Source organism: Pungitius pungitius, chromosome 1 (genome assembly GCF_949316345.1).
Source record: "Pungitius pungitius chromosome 1, fPunPun2.1, whole genome shotgun sequence".
Taxonomy (NCBI): Eukaryota; Metazoa; Chordata; class Actinopteri; order Perciformes; family Gasterosteidae; genus Pungitius; species Pungitius pungitius.
Genome location: NC_084900.1, coordinates 13,581,996 through 13,599,947, shown reverse-complemented (window position 1 = coordinate 13,599,947; position 17,952 = coordinate 13,581,996). Strand labels below are relative to the sequence as shown.

Sequence of the window (17,952 nt, the reverse complement as noted above, 5' to 3'; positions counted from 1 at the left end):
CCCCCCCCCCCCCCCCAGCTCAGTGTGTACCTGTCTGTGAAGAGATACAGTAAAGATTATTTTAGTATAATCCAGTGTCTGTACTGAGCTAGCTACAGTGTTAAAAGAAAAAATATTTTTTGTCCACTTATTTTTATTTTGAATACAGTGTTGCATTTTTCAATGTTCAACAACAAAACCTGAACTTTCAGATTCACATTTTTTTTTCGAATTAACAAAACTTTTGACCTGGATTTGGCTCCAATGGATCCTTCCTTTTTTCTCTAAATTTCAAAAACATTCTACTGCTTTGTTGTGTTGTTCATTTTAACAATGAACCGTCCACTGAAGCTAAAATAACCTCATTACATGGACGATGTCGCAGCGTGAGGTGTTGTTGCCTCTTGTGGCCCAAACTAGAATCACAACAACATCTTCCTAAAGTCTCACAATGACCCAGAAACAGAGACTGAAGGAGGATGAACCAAACCAGTTCTTTCTTTTACACATCCGGAGCTAAAGCTAAAGCTAACTGGAAATCTGTGTTTTTATGGCTCAAGTTAACCCTCTACCGATATTTTCTGCATTGGGTTTATGATTTGTACATCTGGTGGTTCCCCCCCGCGGCGCTCGGTGGCAGCGCGGCGCCGGCTCCTGATTGGTGGTCAGCGAATCCCATCCTCTGCCTCCTCTTCCTCTGCTCGGTCATCTGCAGGAACACAGGAAGTACAGAGAGAGCGCTTATATACACAGATGTATAAATATATATTGGCTTCATACATAAACAAATATGTACACAATGCTCGTTATTATATGTCTTGTTTTTAAAGTTTATGTTGAAAAGAATTAGAAAAATAAAAGCATCAAAGAAGTACATGTGTCAATGGCGATTCTGGGGGGGTGGCTGATTTAGGGTCAGTTTTACATTTTTAACCAACACAGTAATGGTCATACTGAGGCTGTGAGAGCTGATTTCTGTTCAGCGGACGTTTGGCCATGCAGGTCAGGTGGCTGGTCCGTGAAACAGGAGGACGGTCAGTTTACAACAGCGACGATACAACGATAAAAACGCCGGAATCTGTCGATTGAGAGGTATGGTAATTTAATGTTTAGTTATATCGTTGTTCCCTCTGAATGTGTAGGAAAACTTTATCTAGCACTAAGTAGCAGCTAAAAGTCGAACTACACTGCACTAGCTGGCTAGCTTAGCAGCCTGCAAACCAAGTTAAGGTTGAACATTAGCATTTTATTTTTTTTAATTATTAGGATACCACCATGAAATGCTGTTTTCTGGACTGAAGACTGAGGGTGTTTGTTTGCAGATGTGTGTTCAATAGAGCTAACAGTGTCTGAAATATAGTGTGACAGTCTAGATTTAAGTAGCTATAACACAAGAACAAGCTGTAACTTATTTATTTGCTCTGTGATTTAAGGGCTGTTTAAAGACTTTTTGCTCTTGGAGATAAAGGACTTTTTGTCTGTATCAATTAGCTCATCTTCACAGTTCACATATTATTGCTATAGAAAATAGTGGGGAAAGATCTGTAGATGCTCGAGGTTTGCTGACTCAGCTAGACCTAAGCGTTGTCAGTCTTCTTGCAACCTTTCGAAGGCTCCTTGGGGATGCAAAGGTGCTGTCTGACACCCTCCAATCTCCTTCACTTGACCTTGCCATGGCAGTGGATTTAGTAAGTGCAAAGACTCATTTCAGGAGTACAGAAGTGAAACATTTGTTGACAATCTGTGGAAAAGTATTTTAGACACTGCCACAAAGTGCAATATAGCCCTTGAAAATGCAGAGAAAAAGAGGTCTCAAAACGTTAAATCCAGACTTGGTGGGTCTGTCATAACCTCTACATTGGGTCAGCGCAAACGTAACGATGGTGACAAGGATTCCTTTAGGAGGACAATCTTCTACCCCATTGTGGACACCATACTTGGAGACTTAGACAGGCGCTTCTCCAAAGACAATTGTGAAATAATGAGAGGAATACAAGCTTTGGACCCCAAAAGCAGATGTTTCCTTCAAGAGGAAGCAGTCTTTCGCCTGGGAGAAATTTATGAAAGTGACTCTGAAGATCTCAGTCATGAACTCCGCCAGACAAGGAGGCTTTTGCAAAGGAAACAGCAAAGTGGAATGCCAAACTTGTCCGGTATTGTTGAACTTACAGTGTTCCTTGAACCTCATAAGGATGTTTTTCACGAGCTTTTTCGTCTGTGCAAGATAGCCATAGCCCCCCGGTAAGCAGTAGCGCATGTGAGCGCAACTTCTCAGCTCTTAAACTCATCAAGACCCATTTGCGCACAACAATGACAGATGACAGACTGACAGACTTGGACTTTAAGTCTTGTCTTGTGGTCTTGGCTCTATGTGAAAGCATTTTGTAGCAGCAGAAAGAGCAAAAGCAAGAACTAGCTACCTCTATTGCACTGTTACTATTATTAGAATCCTCTATTGTTCATGAGAGTTTAAAGGTTCACATAACATTACTTCGTAGTATATACTTTGTTTGGAGTTAAGATTTGTTTGGTTTTTGTTACAATTGTTTATGTATATGTAACGGGATGTATATAGGTTCTGTTAAATTGCTGCTTAGATGGGGACAGCGCCGTCTACCATGGCCACCCCACACTAGCTTTGTGTCCCATCTTGGCCACCCCAGTAAAAATGTTCTGGATACGCCACTGACAAGTGTGTACTGTGTGTGTGTGTGTACCTGCTCCTTCAGCTCCGTCAGCTGGGTGGTCAGCGTGATCACCACCTTCATCGTCGACGCCAGCTTGTCCTGCAGCATCCTCATCTCGTTCTGCTCCCCGTCGCCGTCGGTTACCACCAGAGACATCGCCTGCATCCGTGGGAACCAGTCCAGGTTGTTGTTCTTTGACAGAAGGAGAAGAAGGAGGAAATGAAGGAGAAGAAGAAGAAGAAGCTTCTGCAGCGTTCCTATTGGACGGCGGTTGCTTTACTTTGATCATGTGGGCCACGTAGCTCTCGGGTCCAGTGTAGTCCGTCTTGTTCTTCTCACGCACCAAGACAATGAAGTACAGGTAGTTCCAGATATTGTGCTCCAGCTTGATGTGCTCCTCGAAGGACACCGTTTTGTTGTCAAACTTGTCTCTCTCCAGACCTGAGGGACAAAGAAGCCACAGCGTCAACTTTCTGGCCGCCAGATGTTAACAACCAGAACATCACTGAACATTAGGGTTGGGTATCGTTTGAATTTGAGCGATTCCGATTCCGATTTCGATTCCTGGTTTCGATTCCGGTTCCCAGCGATTCTCGATTCCGATTCTTTTAAGAGACAGGGTCAAAAAAGTTTAAGTTTAAGATATTTTAAATGAGCTAGCTAACCAAGGGTCTTTCTGAAGGAAATAGTCTGACCTTCTCCAATGTTAATTCTATGAACTTTTTATTAACTTTACTATGAATTTCTAACAGGGCTGTTTTCAACTACAATATAAATATCAAACTATGAACTTGAATATTGTATAAACATTATAAATTATGAATATATTTTAACAGGGGTACACTTTCCTCCAGAGAGCTTTATTTTTGAAACCTCACAAAAACACATTTACACGTGAGTGTGTGATACTGCAGGTACTTAAACGTTACCTTGCTCCCACTGATGGACGAACCCTTGGAATCAGAGGAAGAGGCAGCGCGTCAAACACGGGGCACACGGAGGGGGGGGGGGGGGGGCGCGCGCAACTCTCCCAACCCCAAATCAGGGACACTTTCGCTGACGGGGGGCTGCTGGCGGTCGACGCGGGGAGGGCTAGTTCAATCTTTTTTTTTTTTTGCAGCACCAGCCTCACTGGTCATTTTAACAGAGGACCGCTCCGCTCACGCCACCCGGCACCCGCGCGCGCACTGGTCCGATGCGTCACAAATTCACAACAACCGGGAGTTTTTTGCCGAGTTTTCGGTTTGTTTCGAGAAGTGTAACCACACTTTGAAACGCCGACGCACGCTATACATGTTCGATCGCGCTGTTACGCCAACACGCCGGTGGACGCTTCTTCGTTGGTGTTCAGCGGTTTCTATTTCCGGTCGGCGCCGGCGGACTGAGAATCGAAACTAGGAATCGAATTTTAAACTTTTGAACGATACCGGGTAAATCGCAAAGCTAGTTCCGATTCCAATCGATTCTCGATTCTCGATACCCAACCCTACTGAACATCCAGATGTTAACAACCAGAACACCACTGAACATCCAGATGTTAACAACCAGAACACCACTGAACATCCAGATGTTAACAACCAGAACACCACTGGGCCTAAAGATGTTAACAACCAAAACATTACTTAACATCCAGATGTTAACAACCAAAAAATTACTGAACATCCAGATGTTAACAACCAGAACATCACTGGACATCCAGATGTTAACAACCCACCGCAGATGAAGCACGTGGTCTTCAGCACCTCCTCCTTCTTCTGCTTCTCGCTCCTCAAGTCTGCAAATGTGTCGATGATTACGCCGAAGATCAGGTTGAGGACGATGATGATGACGATGAAGTAGAAGAGCAGGTCGTAAACGACACGCGCCGCAAACAACGGCTCCTGCGCACACACACACACACACGTTTATTTAAAAATAGTAGACTTTTAGGACCATCTGCTCATGATGATAAAAGGGAAATAGGTGTTCTGTTTCCTACTTTGGATTTAATCCAAAAAAACAGTGATCCTGTTTTTGTTTTTTTGGAGGGGGGTTATAAGGAGACGTCCACCTCAGTCCATCGGGGTTCTGGCTCCACTGACTTTGTGACCGTTTGTGTGCATGCGTGCGTGTGTGTGCGTGTTTGTTTGTGTCCTTACGTTCTTGGAGGGTTTACGCAGCACGTCCCCAACCCCCCCTCCGTTCCTCAGCCCGTGGTTCAGCACGGTGACGATGCACATCAGCAGGGTGTCGCATGCTCGCTCTGCGTCCGGCTCTGCTGGAAGACACAAGACAACGCACACGTGGTCGTTGTCATGATGATCACATTGCCGCAGCGATGACGTGGTGGTTACCAGTGTTGTGCCTGAACGCGTTCATTGAACGATAGTTCATGAACTCGTTCATATTCTGGGTGAACGTGAACTGAACGTACTGTATTAATGCCCGATGAACGTCACTGTGAACTCGTTCATTCTGGTGTCTATGAACGGCGCGTTCTTTCAGGTTAACGTTTTTCAAATAGGATTCCAGATTTCTATAGAAAACACACCGTAAACGCGCCTTAATAAGTAGCGGAAAAAACACCCAATCTGGCAACACCAGCCACCAGTGTCGCATCGCGCATGCGTCATCAAAAAAAAAAAAAAATGCATGGAGGCGACAGCAGCATGTAGCAAAGAGGCGGCGTATAATAATTTAAAAGAGTTTTATGAAGTTACTGACAAGGTCGGTGAGAATGGGAGGAATCTGACCTTTCTTTGTAAACATTTGCACCTTAATGATAACTTTCCTGTTTATATTCTTTATTTAAAATTGACCATTAAAGCAGCATGTGTTTGAGAATGTACTGTAGGGGTGAACGCTGCAGCTGCTGCTAGTGTGGAGTGAATAGACAGCAACATTAAAGCAACAAAGGGGAAACGCTGTCCCCTCAATGCTAATGTGAACCCTGGTTGGATAAGGATTCAAAATTGGATATGAAGATTAAATCTGATGCATAGCTTCAGTGTTAAAACTGATAAAATAATTGCTGTCTGTGGTTCTATATGGGCTGTGGCAATAATTTTGAAAAAATAATAGCTTGAACTTAGTTCAAAAATTTTGAAGTTTAAACTATGAACTGAACTAGTTCATTTTATAATTTGTGAACTAAACTTTGAACTAGTTCATGTAGAAAGTGAACTTTCCCAACACTGGTGGTTACGCCTGGTTACTAAAGAGACTCTCACCTTCGTCCTCGGCAACGGCCTCCGAGGAGCAGCTGACTCCGTCAGTAGAACACGACTTGAGGAAGTCCTGAGAGGCCTCATTCTGCTGAGGAGCTGGAGAAAAACACAGAGACACAGAGAGACACACCAGACGATGAGATGTTAAAGAACAATAAATAGGGAGCTTTGCTACAGGGACATACTATTTAAGTAGAAAGTTATTTGACATTCACTGAATAAAACAATAAAATCACTTTATTCGTCCTTATTTTGACGACTTGTTTATGTCCCAATGACAATAAAGACCGAACTATGGTCCTATGAACATCAATATTTATATTTTTTAGGGGTCAAAGGTAAACAAACCCATCCACACCATCACATTTTCTATTTATGTTGTTTGTAATGTAATGCTGCTATTAAATAAATCATATCCTATTAAATATATGGTTTTACTCTATAACACTGTTGTAATATTCCTGGGCTCAGAGGGCCGTGATCTGTCCCAGGAGCAGAGGTAAGGGGTGAAAGTTCAACTACCTGCAGCCAGCTGGAGCAGCGGGTCCACCTCCATGATGAAGTCGTCCTTCAGGCACAGGAAGCCCACGATGGAGAACAGGTAGACCAAGATAAGCGCCAGCAGAGCCGTCAGCAGGATGGAGCGCCCGTTACGGGTCACGCTCTTTATCACGTTGAACAGGGTCTCCTCCCGGTAGATCAGGTCAAACAGCTGGGGGGACAGGTGAAACAGAGACGGGGGAAGGGTAGGTGAGGGGCAGGTGAGATGGGTGAGTACAGTTGAGTTGAGGACAGGTGGGGGACAAATGAGAGACGGACAGGCGAGACTCTTACCAGGATGCTGTAGAAGAGCTCGTGGACAAACAGTCCCAGGGTGGAGGTGAGGACGTAGGCCAGGTGGTAGATGAACTCCACGTCCATCACCATGGCTTTGTATCCCATAATAAACGTCCCGTTGTTTCCCACAAAGCTCACCACAAACACCACCTTGTTGATCAGCTGGGGGGGACAGGAGGAGAAGACAGGGGTGATGAGGAGAATTCTTTAGTGATATTTGATAAATATTTCACAGCATTAGTGGAATGTTACCAAGTACATTTAGTCAAGAAAAAAAAATAGTTTAATTATTTAAAATCTACACAAGTATTTCCATGTTTGCGCTACTTCCTAATTATCAACTACATGTAGTACGTTCTACTGCTCTACATCTCAGAGGTACATGTAGTACGTTCTACTGCTCTACATCTCAGAGGTACACGTAGTACGTTCTACTGCTCTACATCTCAGAGGTACCCGTAGTACGTTCTACTGCTCTACATCTCAGAGGTACATGTAGTATGTTCTAGTGCTCTACATCTCAGAGGTACATGTAGTACGTTCTAGTGCTCTACATCTCAGAGGTACATGTAGTACGTTCTAGTGCTCTACATCTCAGAGGTACATGTAGTACGTTCTAGTGCTCTACATCTCAGAGGTACATGTAGTACGTTCTAGTGCTCTACATCTCAGAGGTACATGTAGTACGTTCTAGTGCTCTACATCTCAGAGGTACATGTAGTACGTTCTAGTGCTCTACATCTCAGAGGTACATGTAGTACGTTCTAGTGCTCTACATCTCAGAGGTACATGTAATACGTTCTACATCTTAGAGGTACATGTAGTACGTTCTACTGCTCTACATCTTAGAGGTACATGTAGTACGTTCTACTCTTCTACATCTCAGAGGTACATGTAATACGTTCTACATCTTAGAGGTACATGTAGTACGTTCTACTGCTCTACATCTTAGAGGTACATGTAGTACGTTCTACTGCTCTACATCTTAGAGGTACATGTAGTACGTTCTACCCTTCTACATCTAAGAGGTACATGTAGTACGTTCTACATCTTAGAGGTACATGTAGTACGTTCTACTGCTCTACATCTTAGAGGTACATGTAGTACGTTCTACTCTTCTACATCTCAGAGGTACATGTAATACGTTCTACATCTTAGAGGTACATGTAGTACGTTCTACTGCTCTACATCTTAGAGGTACATGTAGTACGTTCTACTGCTCTACATCTTAGAGGTACATGTAGTACGTTCTACCCTTCTACATCTTAGAGGTACATGTAGTACGTTCTACCCTTCTACATCTTAGAGGTACATGTAGTACGTTCTACTCTTCTACATCTCAGAGGTACATGTAATACGTTCTACATCTTAGAGGTACATGTAGTACGTTCTACTGCTCTACATCTTAGAGGTACATGTAGTACGTTCTACTGCTCTACATCTTAGAGGTACATGTAGTACGTTCTACCCTTCTACATCTAAGAGGTACATGTAGTACGTTCTACCCCTCTACATCTAAGAGGTACATGTAGTACGTTCTACTGCATTGCAGAAGCTGCCCAGGTGGCTGATGGGTAATGGAGTCTTGCTCACGTTGAGGGAGCCCAGCAGGATGAGTGTGTTGCCGATGCCGAGGTGGTAGATGGAGCGGAGGATCAGAGCGATGGTGAGAGGCTGCAGGCCGTACCGCTGAGAGAACAGACCCAGAACCGAGAGGCCCGCCAGGATCCAGAACAGCATCAGCAGCAGGGAGTCATCGATGGCCCCCGCTGAGGAGGGGGGATTATGAGTCATTGATGGGCGCAAGTCACCTGATCAGGGGACCGAGGTGGTTTCAGAGAAGTGATGCTGCACATCAAAAGAAGTGGGGCCACAATAACCTGTTGGCCACATTTTAATGCTCCAAAACAATCCAAATAACAACTCAATGAATGACCAACTAATAATCCAGGAGACACGAAAGAGCAAACCCTTTGAAGCATTTCACCGCCTCGAGCAAAACGCACAAAGGACATCACTAGAGAAAGCACACAGCGCGCCGCTTCCAGAGACATTCAACCATCACTAAAAGCAAAAAAACAACGCGGTAAAACATGTGACTTCATGTGTTAGTCAAATCAGTCTGGGTGCTTCAGCACTCTGCTGATCCTGGTTGGCTAACAGTGCTGTCAATCTCACTTTCAGCACTACAAACCAACCAAAAAACTAAATTCCACAGATCTCGCCTGAAATGTCTGTACTGAAATAATCTCTAGATCAACCTTTGCACAGAGAATGTTGACATATTGTGCTGTGATGGTGTAGAGAATTAGATCTATAACAGCACCCCTCCACAGGAGAAACCTCCCCAAAGAGATTTTTATTTCAGGCAAACCTGGAACCTTTACATTTGAGATTTATTTACTCTCAGCCTGCAACATACTGAAATGAACGTAGATTATTCACATAGACCTTATGCTTGCACATTATATTATGGTACGCAACATAAAGCAGGGGCCGAAAATATGGCTGAGGGTCCTGAGGTATCCTTTGTGACTCAATGTTTGTGACTCAATGTTTTCTGTGTCACGGGAGGGTGCGGGTCGAAGGCAGGCAGAGAGGACTCAAAAGCAGAGTTACCAAAAAACAAAGTGTTCTTTAATAATACCAAACATAACCGACATCCACCAACCTGACCAGGTAACAGGAAACAATGACGCGACATGAGACAAGAGACTGACAGGGCTTAAATACACAAGGGAGGTGCAGATGATTGAACACAGGTGGAAACGATCATTGACACAGCAGACAATCACAGGGGAAGACAGGACAAGCCAGGAAGTGAAGTTACCCAGGAACACAAGAGACATGAAACTACAAAATAAAACAGGAAGCAGACCCAAACCGTGACATTCTGTGTACCAGCAGTACTTTCAGTACCAGTAGTACACGCAGTATCAGCGGTACCTTGTCCTGAAGCGTAGGGGTAGAAGAAGGCGATGATGAGGTTGATGAAGACGGCGAGGTTGAAGGAGATGGTTCCCCACAGCGACATCCTCCCGGAGAACCAGTACAACACCGGCATACCTGCACCACACACATACGCATGCGAACAAACACACACACATACACACACATGAACAAACACACACACACACATACACAAAAAAACACACACATTTAAGTTGACACATGAGTTGTGTTTACTGGTCTTCAGCTGATCGTGTAAAAAGAATACACCCTTTGTGTGTGCATGTGCTTACTCCTCAGCTTCTTCTGCCACTCCATCTCCCCGTGCAGGAAGGAGGTTTGCTCGAAGAAGTGCGTGACCTTTGACCCCTGCTCGTCTTGCTCTGTGGTGTTGAACACTCTGGTCTTTGACTCCTCGGTCAGAAACTCACAGATGGGATGAACCGGAAACACGATCTGCTCCATGCTGCGGTCGTCACGGACGATCTGGAGATGTGATCAGGTGTTACTTCATAAGGGCTGGAGCATATAGAGCCAGTCTTTGGCACTACCTGTTACTGGCTGTTACTGCCTATTACCACCTGTTACTACATATTTCCACCTTTTACTGCATATTTCCACCTGTTACTGCCTGTTACTGCCTACTACCACCTGTTACTGCATATTACCACCTTTTACTGCCTGTTACTGCTCATTACATTACATTACATTTAACTCATGCTTTTATCCAAAGCGACTTACATTGCATGTGTTACAATTTGCCAGGGGAGCAATTGGGGGTCAGGTGTCTTGCTCAGGGACACTTTGACATGGCACATGGAGCACCCGGGATTCGAACTTGCGGTTCCCAGCGCATATTACCACCAGTTACTACCTATTACTGCCTATTACTGCCTGTTACTGCTTATTACCACCTGTTACTGCCTATTAATGCCTGTTACTGCTTATTACCACCTGTTACTGCTTATTACTGCCGATTACCACCTATTACTGCAAAATACTGCCTGTTACTGCTTATTACCACCTTTTACTGTCTGTTCCTGCCTATTACCATCTGTTACTGCATATTGCCACCTGTTACCGCCTATTATTAGAATCAGAATAAGATCAGAATCAGAAGCCGTATATTGCCACGTATGTTACGCATGCAGCAATCTGTTCTAGTGATTGGTGCAGTTTGATGAGAAAAAGAATAAAAATAAAATAATAAAATACAATGAAATGGAATTAGAAACAAATATAGCTAGCTGTTACTGCCTATTTTTAAATATGCATTCCTTAAAGCCTGCATTGTAACAATGAAGTTGAAGTTAAGACGTAGTAGAATTAGTATTATTAGTGGTATTAGTGACAATTAGTACCAGTACCTCTATCTGTGAGGTGAGCAGGTCGTAGTACTCCAGAGGGTCCTGTTCCACCACAGCAGCTGGAGCTGAAGACTTCAACATCTGGGACAGAGGGCGGTTGTTCAGGTTGTTCAACTGAAGATAGAACAAAACACAAAGAAAATCAACGATAGATGGATGAACGGATGAATACGTGGGCGGATTGATGGATTTATTTCTGGATAAAAGGATGGAAAGGTGGATGATTGGAGGAATAAATGAATGGATGAATGGCTGGATGAATGGATGATTGGATGAATGAATGAATGATTGGATCAATGGATGAATATTAGGTAGGTGGCTGAAGGCTTTACCATAGAGGAGATTCCCTCCTCTCCCTCTTTACTGTTCTTCTGAGGTTTCAGGAGGTTCTGGAGGAGCTTGTTGTGTCTGGCCAGCTGTAAACAAACAAACAAACAAACGGGAGAAAAAAGTTATGGACAGAACCAGGAGGGGAGTGAGACCTCCAAGGCAGCCAATGAGGAGGCTGTGTTTAGTCACCTGCTGAGCCAGGATGTAGATGTTGTGTCCCACCTCGCGGGGAGAAACCTCCCCCCCCTCACACTCACTGTCCTGTTGGTAGGCCTTCTTTATCACCTCTACCTACGCACACACACAGACACACACACTTAATGTCTGAGCACACATCACTAACACACACTTGACCCCTAATCTGTTGAGAAGGGACCTGACCAGCTCTCGAGGTCGGAGGTTGAACAGGATCCTCTCTGCGTTCTCGCTGTCATGGCGACTCTCCATCAGAGCCAACAGCAGCTTGGAGGCGTTATCCTGGCAACCGGGAAGGAAACAGACAAACAACAGGCTCACAAGGATCAGACTATTACAAATTCACACAATCTGCCAATGACAACATCTGATTAACATTTTTATTGCTTTTTCTTTCCTATCGCTCACATCTTGCAAACACAATTGTTAAACAGTTCAGTTGGTGTGCGGGATCCTTGCGAGTGAAATGGTGTGTTAGACACCTGTCAATCAGCGGGTAGCAGCGTGGTCCGCTAAATTAACTTTATGCTGTATTGACTTCTATGGGACCAGAGGAGTCACCCCCTGGTGGACTGGTATGACCTCACTGATTCCCGGCACCGTGCCTGCAGGTGGAGCAACGCACCTTCAGCTGGAGCACCATCTCCATCCGATACCGACACAGAGGACTGATGTCATTCAGGATCAGCGCTGTGATGATGTCGATGCCGTTGGACTCGTGGGTCACGATGCAGGTCTACAACACACGCGCACACACACACGCACACACACACACACACACACACACACACGGACTGAGCTTGCATGTTCACGGTGGTTTGGTGACTCCCTGTGATGCACCGGTCCTCCGGTCTACCTGGTTCTCCTGGCACGGGCCCTGGCAGTACTCAGTGAGTGTCTCCAAGGTCTGAGTGATCAGGTGGACATTTGATTCGTTGATGTAGAGGCCCAGCAGGCCCAGGCCCCCGGTGGTGCTTCCACACATGATGTCCAGAAACTGAAGCGTCTCGCACACCAGGTTGTAGTTGGTTTTGTTGTTCTGACATCGCAGGAAGTTCTGGAAAAAGAGTGACTCTATTGTCTTACTGCAGATTTATGGATCAGAATCAATTGCAATCCCACTGAATTATGGGTAATTTACGTGTCGTTGGTCAATCGAAACTCGAAACATTTCCTTGTCTATGCTAAGCTAAGCTCCCCTTGTGTACTGACCTGCAGGTCGTGGTTGTGGTTCTCACAGAGCAGCTGCAGGAACCTCAGGATGGGTTTCATGATGGTCACGGCCGGCCCCATCTCCATCTCCACCTCCCTCTGCTCCACCGCCGGCGGGACGGGCAGGGCGGAGGCCGCCGGGGCGATGGACTGGGACAACAACGGGTGACTTCCTGTCCCAGGAAGCACCAGGGCCGCCGAGCCACCTGATCAGAGTGTGTACATCGTCACCTTCAGCTGACTCTAAGGTCTGTCCAGATCCAATCCATAAAATCACCTATCGAAAGGATGCTTTTATCCAGGTTTTCAAAATTAAATATTTCACAAAGCAAAATCAAAACTAATCAGAGGATTTTCAGACAGATGGAAACTAAAAAACAGCTGAAGCTGAGTTCAAATTACTTTGAAATGAAATGCTGATAAAGAAACTATAATACAATAAAAACAAAAAGTAAACACAGTCTTAACTGCACATATTTAACATAAAAGATATTGATAAAAGGATAAAAAAGGATTTGATAAAAGAATAAAAGCCAAAGTCGATGACAACAGGATACCTGGATAGGTACATCATATGACCCGTCTCACCAGTCTCCAGCTCCTTCTCACTGGCCTTGTGCGTCATCTCGCCCACGTTCACCGACACCGTGGCCTTGATGTCCGTCTGCGCCTCCTTCATCCGCTCGTGGAGAACTTTGAAGAACTTCTCCGACTTGTTGTCTCCCATCATCAGCTTGTAGAAGGAGTTCTGCGGGAGAGTGTCGAGGTTAGCGGGTTGAGGGCGGAGCTTCGGGTGGGAAGAAGGCGGAGACTCACCTGTATCTCTGTGTTCCCCCCCTCCAGCAAACAGATGGCCAGCTGGATGCTCTCCTGGAAGATCTTGTCATTCTTGGAGCTCATGACCAGGTCGGTGAAGAGCTTGGTTCCTCCTTCTCTGTCCAGGCGACACTGAACGGAGGCCACGGCCGCCCAGTCCCGCTCCTGCTCCCCGCCTGATCAATGACACAACGTCATGAAGGTATGGACACGTCTCAGCAGGGAAACATGAGGAGTATGGGGGAAGTCACCGGTCCTCATCCTCTACTCAATGTCCTGCATCTGTCTCTTTAAATCCAAAATTCTCCAAAAGTTACGGTTAGACTAAACCTCATTAGATTATTTAAACATCACAAGTATTATTCAAGTATTTTCTGTTTGAACTAAAAGAGAAGCATTAATATTATATTTTATCATTATTACATCACAATTCTTAATGAGTTATTTCATGTTACGATTAAACAACTATCAGCTATTGTTGATTGTTCTGCTATGAAATATGTTGCTAGTATTTATTTAGTTATAGGATGCTGTGTACGTGAGAACATTCTGATAATAACAGTCACTATTATTAGAGTGAAGAAAATATTTGCTGGAGCTCAAAGAAAGAGACAGATGAAGAAGAAAGTTGATGAAGGAGAAAAATAGTTATCACTTTTTAAAATCATCTTTAAATATGAATATTGATGATTATGGGGATGATAAAATAAATAGATCCAACTTTATTAAAGACTAAGATTTGTTTGTGGTCCATCTAGTCATGAAATGTTTATTAACATATTCTACAACAACATTTATTTAATGAAATATTGCTAATTTATTAGCGATAGTCAGGTGTTACGTCTTATCCCTTCCCCCTGAGCTCAGTTCCTCAGCAGAAGCAGCGTGAAATTCATCATGACTTAGTGATGGCAGCGAAGGGGGTCGTACCCGCGGCTCCCAGCTCGGCCAGCTCCGTCTTCAGGTGGTTCTTCTTGTTCGGGAACAAGTAGTTCTGCAGCAGCACCTTCCGCAGGGAGATTCCCTGGAACCACAGGACACATTTGAGTTCATGGAAACAGGAGATCATTGGAGGCTGAACAGGTTAAAAAACATTCTGTTTGTCAGAACATTTGGTCTCATTTGGTTGTTTACTTTGTGTCACGAAAACCCAAGATGACGGCTATGGAGGGGTTAGTTAAGTGCAAGTAACTTAGTAAGTCAGCTGACCTTCTCATCAAAGTCCAGAGTCCTGATCAGCATTTCCTGCAGAGTTCTCAGAACTTTGATGCACAACTTCTCCTCTGAACTCATCAGTGCTTTGGTGTGTTGGATCAGCCTGCAGAAACACACAAAGAGCACACCATCAGCCCTCTGCCCATGTGTGCCTCAGAAGACCTTGAGATGTTTGGACCAGGAGGACTTGAACCCACTTGGAGATGAAGCCCCCCGACTCGCAGCGCTGCCGGGCGTCAGTTCCCTCCAGGAAGAGAAGCTCCGGCTGGTGGAGGACGTCCACCAGCACCGATAGCTCAGCATTCACCAGAGGCTTCAGACGCTCCTCCAGGGTGTTAATTATGTCCTGAGGAACGCACACAGACAGACACACACACACACGCACAGACACACACACACACACGCACAGCCTGTAAATAATGGAACCCGATCCCTGGCAAACTTTTGATCTAATAGATAATTGTTCCACTTATAAAACAAAAAATAATAAAACAAAAAACGTACTCCTGTAAGTGATTGATGAGCTGTATCACTCTGAGTCGATGAGTTCTGTTCAATGCTAATAATAATAATAATAATACCGGCTTACCTGCAGCTTCTCAATGATGTTCTTGTAGTCCCAGGGGTTGCTGGGGGCGACGGGCCGGGAGGACCTCGAGGAGGACTTGTAGTTGGGGTTGGAGCGGGACAGAGAGTTGTGTGCGGAGCTAGACAACATGATGCTGATCTGAGCCTCCAGGTCCAGAGATAGAGAGATGGAGCGACTCTTAGCTGGAAGAGCACACATGACATACTGTGCTGTAAAAAATACTGGAATACTAAATACTGTAAGAGAGAAGGTAGATGAGCAATAATCACATCCACACTAAGAGAGAAGGTAGATGAGCAATAATCACATCCACACTAAGAGAGAAGGTAGAGGAGCAATAATCACATCCACACTAAGAGAGAAGGTAGAGGAGCAATAATCACATCCACACTAAGAGAGAAGGTAGAGGAGCAATAATCACATCCACACTAAGAGAGAAGGTAGATGAGCAATAATCACATCCACACTAAGAGAGAAGGTAGAGGAGCAATAATCACATCCACACTAAGAGAGAAGGTAGATGAGCAATAATCACATCCACACTAAGATAGAAGGTAGAGGAGCAATAATCACATCCACACTAAGAGAGAAGGTAGATGAGCAATAATCACATCCACACTAAGAGAGAAGGTAGAGGGGCAATAATCACATCCACACTAAGAGAGAAGGTAGAGGAGCAATAATCACATCCACACTAAGAGAGAAGGTAGATGAGCAATAATCACATCCACACTAAGAGAGAAGGTAGAGGAGCAATAATCACATCCACACAAAGAGAGAAGGTAGATGAGCAATAATCACATCCACACTAAGATAGAAGGTAGAGGAGCAATAATCACATCCACACTAAGAGAGAAGGTAGATGAGCAATAATCACATCCACACTAAGAGAGAAGGTAGAGGGGCAATAATCACATCCACACTAAGAGAGAAAGTAGAGGAGCAATAATCACATCCACACTAAGAGAGAAGGTAGAGGAGCAATAGTCACATCCACACTAAGAGAGAAGGTAGAGGAGCAATAATCACATCCATTCAGTCCGACCAGTTACCTGTCATAGCGAGGGTCTTGATGCAGGTCTCCACTTGTCCTCGATGCTGCTGCTGCAGCCAGGGACAGTCCAGCAGCCGGACAGAGGACTGGAGCAGGTGAGTCACAATGGTGTAGTGAGTCTGAGGGAGGTGAAGCAACCCCAAATTAAAAGGGATTTCAATAAATACATATAGTGTGTTCATATAAATAAGATGTTATTCTTCTGCATGAGGTAGATGTTCAAATTGAAGTGAAACCAGGTCTGTCCATCCATCACACAGTAAATGACGTTCAGCTGGAAGCAGTGCAATGTGACGGTGCTGTCTGATTAAGATGGTGGTGCCCCCACCTGCAGAGACGTGCTGTTCTCAGAGAAGGGGGAGCTGAAGAAGGCGTTGATGGTGTCGAACACCACGTTGATGATATATTTCTCCAGGATGGGATCAGACAAACGTTTCTCACGCTTTTTGCAAACCTGCCAAAAGAAACAAAAGGAATCCTTTTAACCCGTAGACCAACGGATGGGAGTAAGACAAGGACGCCCCCCCCGCAATGGAGACATGCCACACCCTGCTCAGCTGAGTGACCCTCCCCACTCTGTGGGCCAAACGCAGGACAGGTGAGGATCCTGCTAAACCCACAGAGTCCCTGTAGAGAACCTGTAAAGAAGGCACCGCAGAGATCAAGGAGATCATGTTGGGATAGTGTGAAAAAGACTCCTTTGCCGTCTTCAAGCATCGGGCAAAAGGAGGCCAAGTGAGCAAGGATGAGTCAGTTCAGGTCAGGTCGAGAGTTTCACGCCTCATCGGGGCCATCGCTGAGGAAAATCTCAGGGTCATCAGCAAAACTCCCAACCGGCCACGATCAAACAAATGTTATCATGCTCCAAACTTTAAAAACCTCATGCTCGCTCTGCAATATTAGAACCATACAAAACCAAAGCGCTCGGCTGCAGTGGAAGGAAGTGGTGATGAAGAAAATAATACAATGTTAGGGTGCGTCTGTCATCCTCAATCACAACATCTGCTGGAACGAGCACCCTCAACATCTGGGGGGAAACTAGACGGCTGGATGCAGACTAACCCCCCATGAAACATCAACGGGTCCTTTGAGGGGGGTCCTACGAGGGACTCTGCTGGTTTGCTAGCAAAAGATCTCCACAGTTATGTGCTGGGGCAGTGAGGAGTAAGTGTGTGGCTTTAAATAAATGTCCATGAACTGTGAGATTCACAGGGACGAGGTCAACTAGAGCAAAGTAAAATGTACCCGGGCCATGTCCACAGTGAAGTCCTCAAACAGCTTCCAGATGTGATTGGACGTGTAGATCTCCTTCATCTCCACCTCTGTGTCCACATAGCAGTGATTTACAAAGTTCACATAGGCCACCTTCACCTGGAGACCGAGGGACAGACAGGAAGAGAAAGAAAGACAGGCGGCTTCTAGTTTAATCAAAGCGGTTTATACTGTAACAGAAAATATCATTGCGTTAACCATTATTATGCAATAATACTTGTGTAATTGTATAATTTTGTGTTAT

The 17,952-nt window shown here is 44.8% G+C and overlaps 1 protein-coding gene across 4 annotated transcripts in view; it reads right to left on the bottom strand.

Moving 5' to 3' along the window:
• Window positions 1–5: 5 nt before the first annotated feature.
• Window positions 6–17,952, bottom strand: part of itpr3 (inositol 1,4,5-trisphosphate receptor, type 3) — a 161,468-nt gene continuing 143,521 nt past the window's right edge. For 2 of the 4 annotated variants that reach the window (XM_062562094.1, XM_037479764.2), the window contains exons 34-60: window positions 17,682–17,807; window positions 16,765–16,890; window positions 16,435–16,555; window positions 15,383–15,564; window positions 14,991–15,139; window positions 14,788–14,896; window positions 14,509–14,602; window positions 13,579–13,754; window positions 13,351–13,510; window positions 12,763–12,968; window positions 12,407–12,607; window positions 12,176–12,286; window positions 11,737–11,832; window positions 11,545–11,646; window positions 11,358–11,441; window positions 11,026–11,139; window positions 9,952–10,144; window positions 9,656–9,775; window positions 8,303–8,478; window positions 6,707–6,871; window positions 6,395–6,584; window positions 5,876–5,968; window positions 4,805–4,923; window positions 4,381–4,546; window positions 2,947–3,107; window positions 2,697–2,858; window positions 6–688 (exon numbers count right to left, since the gene is read on the bottom strand). In XM_062562094.1, the coding sequence (XP_062418078.1) occupies window positions 572–688; window positions 2,697–2,858; window positions 2,947–3,107; window positions 4,381–4,546; window positions 4,805–4,923; window positions 5,876–5,968; window positions 6,395–6,584; window positions 6,707–6,871; window positions 8,303–8,478; window positions 9,656–9,775; window positions 9,952–10,144; window positions 11,026–11,139; window positions 11,358–11,441; window positions 11,545–11,646; window positions 11,737–11,832; window positions 12,176–12,286; window positions 12,407–12,607; window positions 12,763–12,968; window positions 13,351–13,510; window positions 13,579–13,754; window positions 14,509–14,602; window positions 14,788–14,896; window positions 14,991–15,139; window positions 15,383–15,564; window positions 16,435–16,555; window positions 16,765–16,890; window positions 17,682–17,807 (3,819 nt within the window). In that variant the 3' untranslated portion in view covers window positions 6–571. The remainder of the gene's footprint in view (window positions 689–2,696; window positions 2,859–2,946; window positions 3,108–4,380; window positions 4,547–4,804; window positions 4,924–5,875; window positions 5,969–6,394; window positions 6,585–6,706; window positions 6,872–8,302; window positions 8,479–9,655; window positions 9,776–9,951; window positions 10,145–11,025; window positions 11,140–11,357; window positions 11,442–11,544; window positions 11,647–11,736; window positions 11,833–12,175; window positions 12,287–12,406; window positions 12,608–12,762; window positions 12,969–13,350; window positions 13,511–13,578; window positions 13,755–14,508; window positions 14,603–14,787; window positions 14,897–14,990; window positions 15,140–15,382; window positions 15,565–16,434; window positions 16,556–16,764; window positions 16,891–17,681; window positions 17,808–17,952) is intronic. The other 2 variants (XM_062562095.1, XM_062562096.1) reach the window with 1 other exon arrangement.